Source organism: Schistosoma haematobium, chromosome 1, assembly GCF_000699445.3.
Source record: "Schistosoma haematobium chromosome 1, whole genome shotgun sequence".
Classification (NCBI taxonomy): domain Eukaryota; kingdom Metazoa; phylum Platyhelminthes; class Trematoda; order Strigeidida; family Schistosomatidae; genus Schistosoma; species Schistosoma haematobium.
Window position 1 is genome coordinate 8,885,811 of NC_067196.1, and position 13,658 is coordinate 8,899,468.

The 13,658-nt window shown below is 35.5% G+C and overlaps 1 protein-coding gene across 1 annotated transcript in view; it reads left to right on the forward strand.

The window, feature by feature from the left end:
* The first annotated feature begins 1,104 nt into the window (after positions 1–1,104).
* MS3_00001896 (uncharacterized protein) overlaps positions 1,105–13,658 on the forward strand; it is a 45,475-nt gene continuing 32,921 nt past the window's right edge. The window contains exons 1-7 of the mRNA XM_051209399.1: positions 1,105–1,199; positions 10,337–10,474; positions 10,519–10,542; positions 10,606–10,811; positions 10,862–11,003; positions 11,038–11,218; positions 12,829–13,042. Of these exons, the coding sequence (XP_051073064.1) occupies positions 10,441–10,474; positions 10,519–10,542; positions 10,606–10,811; positions 10,862–11,003; positions 11,038–11,218; positions 12,829–13,042 (801 nt within the window). The 5' untranslated portion in view covers positions 1,105–1,199; positions 10,337–10,440. The remainder of the gene's footprint in view (positions 1,200–10,336; positions 10,475–10,518; positions 10,543–10,605; positions 10,812–10,861; positions 11,004–11,037; positions 11,219–12,828; positions 13,043–13,658) is intronic.

Sequence of the window (13,658 nt, forward strand, 5' to 3'; positions counted from 1 at the left end):
GAAGAAAAAGATTACCCAAAGTACCGGAAGTTATGCATAATATCTAACAAGGTAGAGACAGAGTGGGGAGTTTTGGTGCTCTTAGCCCCAGGATTAGTGTTTCACATCCCTTAATAATGCACTCTCAGCCCCTAGTTATCTCGAAGATATAAAACTGTGTACAAGGCTCTGATGTCGCAGGAAGGGTGAACGAGAAATACTGGCCTAATATTCGCCATCCAGAAAAACGAATATATGTTCCCATGCGCTCTTGTGAAGTAAACAAATAGCTATATTTTCTGCAATGATTTCCTTTTCCGAACAAAAACAGACTGAAAAACGTCCCCGGTTGACAGCAAACACAAGCAATAATGAAATTACACACTTTACGACTGAGAGTACTTAATTTTTTTCTTGCTTCCTTAGATGGCATGATCTTGGTCCCCTCGGGAGATAGATTTGGAAGGCTGGACAGTTAAATCAACATCTGTAAACAATTCCGTTCCAGACAGAAAAATGTGTGAATAACTCCATAAATTTCACTCAACTAACAGAAATCCTCGATTTTTATTCCCCTAGTTTACTTTTTTGTTATTATCATTATTTGTTATTTATAGGTTTACGTATATTCTGTTTTCAGTTCTTTTCAACCCCTGACTAGGCCGCATCTTTTTTATTTTTACTCAACCAGATAACATTTGGTGACATAACAATGGCTTCCTCACATAATCCCCTTGTCCTTCGACAAACGCTACCAACAACAATCATAGCAACTCGTCTTACACATTTCAGTCAGGTTCACTAGGAGATTTTTAGACAAGTGACCAGATCAAGAGCACTAGATGCATAAAAATATCCTGAGTTGTGATCTGGCGTCAGGATGCAGGAGCGAAGAAATCTATTATTTTATACCAATTGGTTAAAAATAACTTATACTTACGCACCTCATGTTATTTTATTAAACATTTTCCTTTTCACGCAAGTATTTGGCGATGATTCACTACTTCTCGATTCAAAAAATTGCTAAGTTGAATCGCTTTTCAATTCTATGTTCGATCATTTAAAACTACATACATCAGAAGAGTGTTAGAACGTGCTTGTTTTCAAGGTAGCAATAGGTTTTGTGTTTACTCCGCTAATTCAAATAAATCGTTTCCGTGAGATGAATAGTTATTTATGTTTACTCAGCATTTTATTGTCTGTACATCATATTCTTACACGTAAGTTGTTGTTCATGATACAAATAGTTTTCTTGGTCTTACTGATTTAACATCAAACCTGTAAAAGAAATTATTTTTCAGCAATGGGACACAAAACTACTTGTTAAGGAGAATTATTTTATTTGAGCGTTTTGGCTAGTAAAGGCAACAAAATTGTCACTTAGTTTATTTCGAATGGTGCATATTCAGAGTACTCTGAATAGTTTCAGTTTGGAAAGGACAGGAGGCTTGATGGCCTGTGTTAGTCTTGGCAGTGGTGGTCTCTCAGTTGATCCAACTTTCTTATGAAAAATTCGACGGATGGAGCCTCAATCACGTGCTGAGGTAATGAGTTCCACTCGTTGATGATTCGATGGGAAAGTCAGTAGTCAACTGACAAGTAATTTGTCCTGGGCTTGTGAACTTTTTTGGAGTGTCCTCGTAAATTCTCTGTTTTGGAAGACAAAAAAATGAGGGTATATCAGGTGCAAATTTATCACTAAGCAATTTGAAAACTGTAATCAAGTCGCCTCTAGTTCTACGATATGACAACGGGAATAGGTTTGGCTTGGCCAGTCGAACATCACACGAGAGCTTCGCTATTCCGGGAATCAGCTTAGTTGTTGTTCTTTGAACCTTTTCCAAAAGCCCACTGTCTTTTTTTAAACAGAGGCTAGCCACGTGTATATAATGCTCAAGTTTAGGACGTACGAACACTGTATACAAAGTCAAAAAACGTTTTAGCGTCGACATGACTAAAAGCCCTACGTATTGACCATAAGGTTCTAAAACCTTTGGCGGCTATTGCACGGCAGTGTGCATTAGTCTTTAAGTCTTGGCTAACGATGACTCGTAAGTCATTATGTGTCTGGACGACAGGTAGCTCAGTGTTATTCATCGTGTATGTATCTGTACCTTGATGACCGATAGGCATCACAACACACTTGGAAGTATTTGTCGGTAACTGCCAGGTTTGAGACCATTCAGATAATTTATTCAGGTCATTTTGGATTTCTAAGCTATCATCTTTACATCGTATCGTTCTCCACACCTTGACATCATCAGCATATAGCAAGACCGATAATGATATTAGGCGAGGAAGGTCATTTACATACGAGAGGAATAGCACTGGCCCCAAAACTTTACCCTGGGGCACTCCACTAAGCACAGTTCCCCAGCTACATAACTTTGAGTTCATCCGTACTCTCTGTTGACGCCCAACTAAGAAGTCTTTTATCCACATCAATAAATTGCTTCCAATTCCGACATTTCTTAACTTATATAACAGCCGGTTGTGCGGAACTTTGTCAAAAGCTTTACTGAAATCAATGAAGGCTACGTCTACAGGTAGCTTTTGGTCCTTAAGTGCGCACCGGCTTTCATGAGCCACTAATAAGTTAGCGAGACAAGAGTAACCTATTCTGAAGCCGTGCTGCTTCTCCGAAAGGATCCTGTTTTTATCGAGATACTTAAACAGCTCCTTCCAAATAATCTTTTATAAGATTTTAACAACCACACTAGTTAGGCTAACGGGGCAGTAATTCTCAGGTTTGTGTTTTGTACCTGTTTTGAAGACAGGACTTACTATGACGTTCTTCCAGTCTTTTGGTAAACGACCCTGCGTTACGGATAGATTAAAGCATATGCTTAAAGGGTTCGCAACAAAGCCAGATAATTCCTTCATTAGCCTAGGATGCAATTCATCAGGCCCCGTGGATTTACCTATGTCAAGCTTGTTTAGCAGACCAAAGACATCGAGTTCTTTAATGGTCACGCTATCCAGTGTATGTGTGGGGGGATTTGTATGGACTGACGGGAAGGGTGCTTCTGTGGTATATACATTGCTAAAGTAGTTCGAGAACACTTGAGCCTTACCAAAATCGTCCTCCACTAATGATGCGGTAGTACTGTCTCCCCATATTGCAGAAATATTTCCTCTTTTTTTCCTTTGGTTTACGTAGGAATACAAGCGTTTAGGACATTCTATGGATTCCTTAACAATTTTTTCTCCGCACAACTTTCTAGACTTACGGAGGGTCGAGGCACAGGTATTCCGAGCTTTTCGATACTGAGATTTTGTCTCATCAGTCCCCAGTAACCTGAATCTAACCCACACTTTTCTTCTCTTACGGAGAAAGATGCGGACCTCCCTACTGAACCATGGTGGAGAGTTTCTCGACCCCCTTGGTGTAGTCCAAGAGATGTGGGGTGCGATAACTTTTAAGTATAAATTTCGAAATGCATCCGAAGCCGTTTCAATTGAGGACTCTGGGTCTGTTGTCCAATCTACTAACGATGCTGAGTGCATCACACCTGGTATATTTTCTTTTCAGATGTTAGGTCTGGATTGAGCTAATGCGTGCTCGTGATTGACAGCTATATGGAAATCGAAAGTAAAAACTGCGTGATCACTTTTACCTAGTGGTGGCATGTAATGGAGGTTCGCAACGCCATCCTCATAGTGAGTCAATATAAGATCTAGGAAGGATGATTCAGTGTCCGGATCGTACCTAGTCGCTTCTTTCACATGTTGCACTATGGCACATGTGATAACCGCATCAACTAGTTCCTGCTCGAAAGAATTTTCTGGCGATTCAGTTCGCAGATTTTCCCAGTCTACCATTGGTGCATTAAAGTCCCCTAGGATTAGACATCGACCACTTTGTGACCAAGTATTGAGACTGTTTAGCAGGATCTCATTTACCTCACAGCTTGGAGTGCGATAGACCAAACCAATCAGCAGCTCTTATCCCTTACATTTCAAGTGGTAACTAACTAATTCACACGTCCCACTCTCATGAGATACACTGTCGATAATGGCAAACGGGATAGCATTCCTAATAAATAGAACTACTCCCCCTCCTTTACGTTTTTTTATTCTGTCGGCTCTTACTAACGTAAAACCCTCGAAATCAAGTTCTATACTATCTATAGACTGTGTCAGCCAGGTTTCTGTGACTGCGGTTATGTATGGCTTTGTAGAGCCAATCTGTACACCTAGTTCCGATCGCTTATTGAGTAAGCTTTGGGCTTTAGTGTAACAGATCCAAAGTCTATTTAAGTGGCTTCGTGCTTCACCCAGAGTGACTTCGGCATCATTCTCTGTCAAAACCTTACAACCCGAAAATTTACAACTATTACGTCTTTTTCTCCAGCGTCTAACCTAAGTTGTAGTTCTTTTTCGGCCTCCCATCTTTTTTACACGGTCTGCCAACGGCAAGTCCTTACGGATAAAAACTCCTGAACCCTTTAATTTATGTCCATTCTGTAAAATTAAGTCGCGTTCATTCGAAGATTTGAATACTACTTTAAGTAGTCGTGATTGATTAGGCATCAAGTTTGCTAGACTACCTAGTCTGTACACCTTTAGCAAGGTGACTCCGGAGATATTTTGAGGCATGAGTTGATTAAGTAGCTGTTTTTTCAGAACAATGTCATGCTCGAAACGAGTTTTTGGTTCAAAGTTTTCACTCTCCTTGATTCTATGAAAAATAACTGATCTGTCACTGTGATCAGCCTTCCACTTCTCGACTACAGGATTCCCTTTTGTATCGTTATGCTGTTTCTTCCTTACAACCTGTACCCATTCGTCAACTATTTCGGTGTCATAGTGACCACTTTTAGGTAAGGTTATATCTGGCTAGCTTTAGTACTAAATATATTCGCTGTATGAATGTAAGAGCTTCTAATAGGGAAATTAATACCCTTCAGTGGTAGGAATATATCAGCACTCAAGAATCACAATGATAGCAATCTCGATTTGATTCATATATTATCAGGCTGAAACTACCGTTTTTACCAGACATTTCATTTCTGCTTGAATCCACTACTAAAAACCAAACTTTAGTTAGATTTGTGTTGTGTTAGTTAACTTTACGATCCATGATCGAGGAAAAATTAACCCAGTAAAAAATGGAACGCAAATGTTCTTACGTACATTTCAGTAATTGAATTCACTGGCATATACAGTAGTAATAAACAATGAAAGTATAAGTAGACTGAGTAGACTGGGATAACAGTAGTATTAGATTGATAGTAGAATTAGATCTCTTTGTAATTAAATCGGATTTATATTAACATTGGCACTTAGAGTCACCAGCAATTGTATTAGAATAGAAATAACATTAGCAATAGACTGTTCAGCAACTGTATTTCAGTGAAACAAATGCAAGACTGACCTAATGTGCACTGCATTGTAATGAATTAAAACTGTCCAGAGTGTCCTTTAGTCGGTCTGTCCTAAGTATTTAATAATAAAGCACAATCAGCATATAGACATACAACCAATTAAAGCAATTTTAGAAGGATTCACATATAAGGAATTCGAATTGATCGCACAACTGAACACAAGGTAACCAACAGAAATGAACTGATGCATCTGACAGTCGTATGATCAGTTAGGTATAGTATCCCAACATGTCTGTATGAAATACCACACTTTTGTACAACATCCTGAACACAGCTGTCTCAATATTTTAAAGCTATGCATACCAACTGTTTCACCGGGGAAATTTTGGTTTCATTTTCATTATAGTATGTTATCTTTTTGTTCGCGGTCTATAATTATACCTAAGTTTTTCGGTTCTAGAAATTATGATAATAACGTCAGATTTACAAAATAGAGGTGACGTTTTCTGAAACGCCTATTCACCATTTTACTGAATGATACATGATTTATATGCAGAGAGTTTTGAATGAAACTTAAGGTCACCCATTTTTCTCTCACTTCTGTCACAGGGTACTTATGGAGATAACCAGCCTTACCTCAATAATCTCCTGACATAGTTAGTGTGATATGATCAGGATCTTTTGGTCATATATCTTTTGTTCATTAATCAAGAACACATAATCTTTTAAGTGAATAGCACTATCCTTGAAGTCCTACAAGATTCGGTACTGTTTTTAACTAATTTAGCAAACGTGACAACCTTAAAACATGCACTTCAAGGCAAGTTTCCAAAAAGAGGCTTTTGAGTAGATAATTTAATGGACTTTAAATTCTGGGCGTTAAATTATATTGACCGTACATCTTGTTTGAATATTCTTGGATAATGTACTTACGCCTGAAGTTTTTCCAATAAGGTCTTTGGTCCCTATTGAAATGATTCTGTCGTACTTTCCATGGCTTTGTTTCTACAACTAGCTATTTAGCCTGTATATAAAATTTGTCATATTCTTAATCACTGATCTGTTCACAGTTGTCTTCCAATCCTCATTTCAACTGCCTAATTGTTTGTACAAAGGGATGTGTTCGTTGAGCATTATCATGACTTGTTAAAAACTAATTTGGATCTAGTACGCCTTTTTAGATGCTTAATATGAGTTGGCATTTTGACATGCTCTAACATATTGTTAACAAAAACGACAACTGTCAGGGCCATAAGAGGGATAAAACCTTCAGTGATTTGATAGCATCAGTAAAACCCTTTTTATCTAAAGTCGGCTCTACCATATGAGATTCACGGTGTTTGTCTTGGAGCAAATGCAGACTAATTGAGGTTGTCATATTGGATGGAAATTTGAAATCCCCATCAAAATGGTTACTAGCTATGACTTTTAAGAATCCCACCTGATCATGTAGTGAAAATAGTAGTTTAAAAATAATCATTGTTAGAAGTGAAAGGATTTTAAGTTGATCGATTAGGACTATGCGATTACTATATCATATTCTGTTAAACCTTGGTACCTGTCTGATAATTCTCCAATTTATTTAGCAGAGCAAATTTGATTGATGGCTTATGAATTTAATCTAATTTTTACAAGGTTCTTGTAAATAATTTGTGAAGGTTTGGCAGACAAGTTTCAAAACCAAACTTGAATATAGCCTTACTATTAAGATTGCACCATGAGAGGTGTATTTTCCACATTTATTCATCTCGCCTATTCACTGTGTTAGATTCTGTTAGTTGATGTGTAGGTAGCTAAACCTTACAAAATAATAGCCCATCGCTAAAAGCAAGTGATTTTAGTTCTGGAAACTATTCATATGAAATCACTGCTCCTACAACACTTGTTCAACGAAAAAGATTACTTGAATTGAAAACCAACCAAGTTAGTGGAAGAGTTATCACTGCTCAAATCAAAAGAAGCTATACCTAGACTACCTATTTTATCTTCCACTGATAAATTTGAAGACATTATTAAGTGAACTAAACAACGTGACTTTTTAATATGAGAAACACCAGATAACTTCTATTGACAGCCACTTTTGTCTTGCTTGTTACCTAGAAATTTTATAGCAGATTAAACCCAAACATTTAATCTAAGTTATTATTCCCCTTAGAATACTTCTAATATTATTTTAGCTAGAACTGTACGAATTCGAGTGAACAAGGATAATTTCTTTTTTCCGTGACGTTTCACGAAATTTATGCTTGCTTTAGCCAGTGGAATGTACCTTAACGGGGGTTTAATTTGAATGTAGTAGTTTTTGCTTAAGAACTAACTGACGTTAACCCGTGCTGTAAACTATGAAATTCAACGATCACTACAAACCCCTTATACCAATCATAACCATGTACTCACTAGTAAGTAATTTCAGGAGACTAATTCTAGGAGTTCTAGTGAGATGTAGTGACTGGTGGAGATCAGCTATTTCGGGTGTAAGGCAGTTACCCAATAGAAGCATCGTAGCGTGATTGCATAATAATACGAATTGCCTGCAGTTATCCATGTAAACCATTTTATGCCAACATATTACTCTAAAGGTTAATGAATGATCACATGAAACATCTTGGATTCGATCTTCTTTGGGATCCTTGATGTACATAGCTAAAGAGCCTCATACTACGGCAAAGTAGTTACCCAATATATCTTGGTTTTTGGCATTTATTTAGTTAAGATCAGTTTACGATGTTTTGCTATAAAATTCAACAATCTCCACAAACGCTCCATACCAAACAGAATTAAATTTTTGCAAAAACCTTAAAAGACTTATTTTCCTTGAGAATTTACTGGCCAAACAATCAACATTGTTCAAGTAAAGCATATAACTCATACTAAATTGACATTCTTTCAAACAGTATAGAATCAAAAATCTTTTTTCTTTAAACAAGTAACAATTTTAATTTATATTACATCTTCATCGTTACATACAGTCTCCACAAATCCCCATTCTGATAATAATCATCTGCTCACTAATGAGTGACTTCAAGAGGCATTTCCTGGAGTTCTAGTGAGAAGCCGTCACCAGTGGAGTTCAACCAGGTCTGTTGTGAGATATCAACTCACTGAAGACAGTGGTGTACGGTGGCGCAACTTCGTGGATTGGTTGAAGTTCGAAATTAACACTGTTGGATAACGTTCGGCTCATTGGTCTAATGGTTAAGTGCTTGCGCTCGAGACCGATAGGCCCTGTGTTCGAATCTCGCGGGGGGCGGGGTCGTGGATGCGCCCTGCTGAGGAGTCTCATGCTGAGACGTAACGGTCGACCAGTGCTTCCAGGTTTTCTATGGTGGTCTTGCTTCAATTGACTCATGGTTTCAACTATTTAGAATTTCTAAAAATCTCCACTAAGCCCCTTCTGATAGTGTAGAATTAGTTGTACAATAATGACGGTTTTTTTTAACTAGTTGGTTTATGATAAGTTATTGACATAAGTTAAAAAACTGTTGTATCATTACATTAATGATTGATAACTTGTTAAGAGCTCAAGTCTGCAATATCAGTCAATCGTAAATAAATTGGTTTAGGCTATCATATATATTTTATCATTGCTAAATTACCACATTACTAATGAGTAACATAGTTTTCAAATGTGAATAAAGCCAGAACAACTAAGGCAGAATAACAGGAGTTGATCTCATCTCATGGCTGCTTCTCAGATGCATACAACTGTATTTGTGTAACATAATATTACATGGTAGACATTGGTGATTAAGAAAGTGAAAGTGAAACGGTTAACAGTATTATATATATGTATATGAATAAGCGCATGTCAATTCACTTGAAGATACGTATCGAAAAAATAAAGAGGATGGAGGAGTAATCATTTGGGAATCTAAAATCAGTAAGATAGATCGCGTAACTGTTATAGAAGGTTTGTAAAGCTTACATTTAGTTAAAGACATGGACTAGTGAAACGATAATTTTAAAGGCGATAACATAGCATTCAGACACGTCAAGATTGGTTAAAAAAGATACAAACAATAACCACAATATGGGTATTTTTAAACAGAGGTGGATAGTGGTTAGCGGTAGAATGCAGGAAGTGCGTCTCATATTATTTGGGACTCGTATGCTGGATATACATACCTACATCCCAGAGTTGATCTTCCGGGACTTGAACCCAATACCGTTTGCTTCAAACGTCATCGCGTTATCCACTTAGCAATTGAGTCTATATGACTACTCGTTTGTCCAATAGGGTGAATTATAATAATAGCAATAGTAGTAAAATTCGTAATAATGATGATAATAAGCATTAGAAACAATTTTAATCAAAATTATGAATTTACCATGGTAATGATAAACTGATATCTAACTCTTTCTGAACATATAAATTCCTTTTGAGTTTTTATACTGGGAACCATTTCGTCGAAATGTAAATGAGTTACATTTCGTCTGTCAGTAATTTGAAATCCTTTTCGAAGGTGCTTGATTTGCCCATTATCGATTAGATGTTGGGGTATCATATAGTGTTCAAGGCTATAGACAACGTTTAATCTCAACTTCTTTAGAACGTGATTAGAAATACAAACGGTTACTCTTCTTTATGTTCTTTCTATGTATTTGCTTTGTTACATACAAATGAATTAATCAATGCAACTGGACGTACTAAGAAAAGAGAAGTTCTTAATTTTTGTTTACTTCAAAATGTAGTTCTTTTCACACCATTGGATAAACAATCTTCAGTTCAATATTCATCCTCTTTGAAGTCAAGGTATAAGAAGCAAGTTTTCTTTTCGACTGAATCATACATGACGTATTCTTTTGTTCGAGTATTTGTATCGATTAATTTATTGGAGGTTGTAGAATTTTGCTTAGAAATCGTCTTAATGAATACAAGTTCTTGTTGTAAACTTTCACTGGCAAAGAGATTATGACTAAAATTAAAGTGATTTTGTACAAGACTTCTTTTAAACATTCAGTTTTTCTATGAACTTTATTAATTATCCTATTTTTTCCACTCTTTCCCCCCCAAAAAAAAATCTATATAGAAGAATGTGACTATTTTCCGTATGTTCCACTTGGAATGACAGATCGATATAATGGAATTACAGACAATCAAATTACAGCATCATCTTCATTTTCAGATCAAACAATGCCATATTATGGAAGACTTCATATATCGGATGGTAACATATTATTTATTTTTTTTTCATTATTTATTATTGTTTAGCTTATCTATTCAATCAAGACTTACGTAATTTATATTTTCATTACATTTCATTTATATAATGAAATTATATTAATATATATATAATAGAAGGTGCTGGTGCATGGATTGCATTAGATCAAGATGATAAACAATGGATTCAAATTGATTTATTAAAACGTAAAGTTATACAAAGTGTTGCTACACAAGGAAGACAAGGTGCTAGACAATGGATACAAGATTATTATATATATTATACTGATTCCAATGAACCAATTCATTGGTCTGTCATTAAAGATGATTTAGGTCAACCATTAGTAAATTGAATATAAATCAATAATCAATCATATTGATTTTTTATTATTAGTTATTTGATGGAAATATTGATGATAATACAGTAAAATTTAATAATTTCTCATATCCAATTGTTGCACGTTATATACGTTTAAATCCTCAAAGATGGAATAATTTAATATCCATGAGAATGGAATTATTTGGTTGTGATTATAGTAAGTTATATAAATGATATAAATTATTTATTAGGACCATTTGTGGCATATTTAGATGGTACAAGTTGGATTGATTTAAGATTAGATTTACCAGGACGTGCTACACAAACTTATATAGATGAAATAAGTTTTAGATTTCGTACAAAAGAAATTAATGGTTTAATATTATATGGTGATTCAAGTCAAGGTGATTATTTTTGTGTTGAACTTTATAGGTAAGTAATTTTTAATTGAACAGTTAATTGATTTTTTCATATTGAAATCATGAATCAGTTGTGGTTAAACCACCATGGAAAACCTGGAAGCACTGGACGTCCTAGTATGGGACTCCTCAGCAGTGCGCACCCCCGAGCCCGCACACCGCGAGATTCGAACCCATATCTTAGATTTCTTGAACATGTTCCAAAAAGTCTTAGAACAAGGGAAAGAAAGACTCTGAACAGTGCAATCACCAAACATCTTCTTGATACAGGACATCAGGTAAATACCTTACAGTCCTTTAGGGTGATTAGTAAGCAGCCAAACTCCAGTCTTCTGAAGTTTGCTGAAGCCATTGCCATCAGGCGTCAAAAACCTGACCTATGTACTCAAAAGGAGACGGTGGTTAATCTTTCCTTGCCCTGGTGACAAATATTCCTTCACTGCACCTTAGAAACTTTTTTTCCTTTTTTTCTTTCTTTGGCATTTATTGCATCATTGATGTTATTTTATTTTTTCAACTATCTTTTAAATGAATAATCTTTCAACTGAACTCTACTCACTATATTCCTATCAATGTTTATTCATTATGTAATCAATTGTTTCTAACCGCCTTCTGAACTGTTTTCACAATTAATGCTGTAGAATATTCTTTCATATTGGGTATATATTAACAATATTCAGTCTATTTATTTCATTTACACCCTTGCTATACTATTCGAATATGTCTTCAATATAACTTCCAAACAAACCCTCTCATGTAAGCAATTTAAACCCATTTTGTAATTATGATTTTTAAATATCACAGGTTGTAAGCAGCTGACGAGAACCTACGAAATAAAATGAATTCATGCTATTCTGCTAGAATCTTTGTTCTTGCTCTTTTCAAAACGTAATTTGACATTCTAGATATAAAAAAACACAAATATCGTTATAAAGTTAGGGCTTAAAATGAATTTTTAATAAATATTATACCTTGATATTTAGCAGTCATTGGGAAAACAAAGTGAAAAATGGTTGTAAATACCGGGTATGATAAACACAAAAACCCATTTCTGATACTAATCAGCATATCCTCACTAGTGACTGACTTCAAGATATATTTCCTGGAGTTCTAGTGAGAACCTATGACCGGTGGATTTCGACCTGGTCTATTGTGAGATAATAACTCAATACAGACAATGGTTGAAGATGACAGTTTCGTGGATTGCTTGAAATCAGACATTAACACTGTGCGGCGGGATCGTGGATGCGCGCTGTTGAAGAGTCCCACAATAAGACGAAACGGCCGGCCAGTGCTTCCAGGTTTTCCATGGTGATCTGGCTTCAATTGACTCATGATCTCAACGATTGAATTACTATAATATCCACAAAAATCCCTTTCTGATATTAAATATTATTTATTTACCATAATTGGATCGAATTTTGTTTTTTATTTTCAGTAGACTACTACCAGGTATTAGTTAGTAGTATGATTTCTTAAGGATATTTATTCAGAATTTTTGAAAATAGTAGTCGTTGTTTTTTAAGAAACTTAGTATTCACCTACATTAAAACAATGTTTACAGAAGAAATCGTATGTAATACTTTCTTCTATCTAATACTCATTCATATATTTTGTTTCCAGGGGAAGATTACGTGTTCGTGTAAACCTAGGCACAGTACCATTATCCGATGAACCTACAGACAATATTGTCGATGCAGGTAGTCTATTAGATGATGATCAATGGCATGATGTACAAATTATAAGAGAAGAGAAAAATTTAAATATATCCGTTGATAGAATTAAAGTATGGCGAAATATTTCAGCTATATTTGTACATATGAACATGAATCGAAATGTAAGTTTAAGTACAGTAAAAGTAAAATAGATTGATGTCTTTTTAACAAAACTTACTTATATCCATGAAATAATGCTAATTGTTCTTATTCTCTTACAATCTATATTAAGCCATGTATTGAAGTTATTAAGTCGAAAGACTTGACTTTATTATACAATTCCAAATGGTTCCATGTAATCACAAATGAGTAATGATTACATTTCCCTATTGATTATTGGAGTAACCTTGATTAACATCTCTAGAAAACAATGTGTATCCTGGGGAGGCGAAGGTAGCGTGAATGGTTATGCAAACTTCTTTTGGATGCAAAGGTTTGGTTTGTGAACATCAATTGCAATGACTTCAATAATGTGTAAAAGATGAACTTGTATACCATGCGGCAAATTTGATGGAATATGGTGGATAACCTTAAAAGCTTTATTCAGTTCAACTTGATTACTTGTGTCCATCAAGTGAGAAGAATAGAACTCTTAATCGCTTTTACGACGGATGGTGTTCTGTTATACGATGACGAACTATTAACAGAGTTAATGTTCGTGATGTTGTATGAAGTGAATGAAAACCTCATTATTAAATTGCTCAATTTATAGAACTCAACACTGTTTACACTTTGATT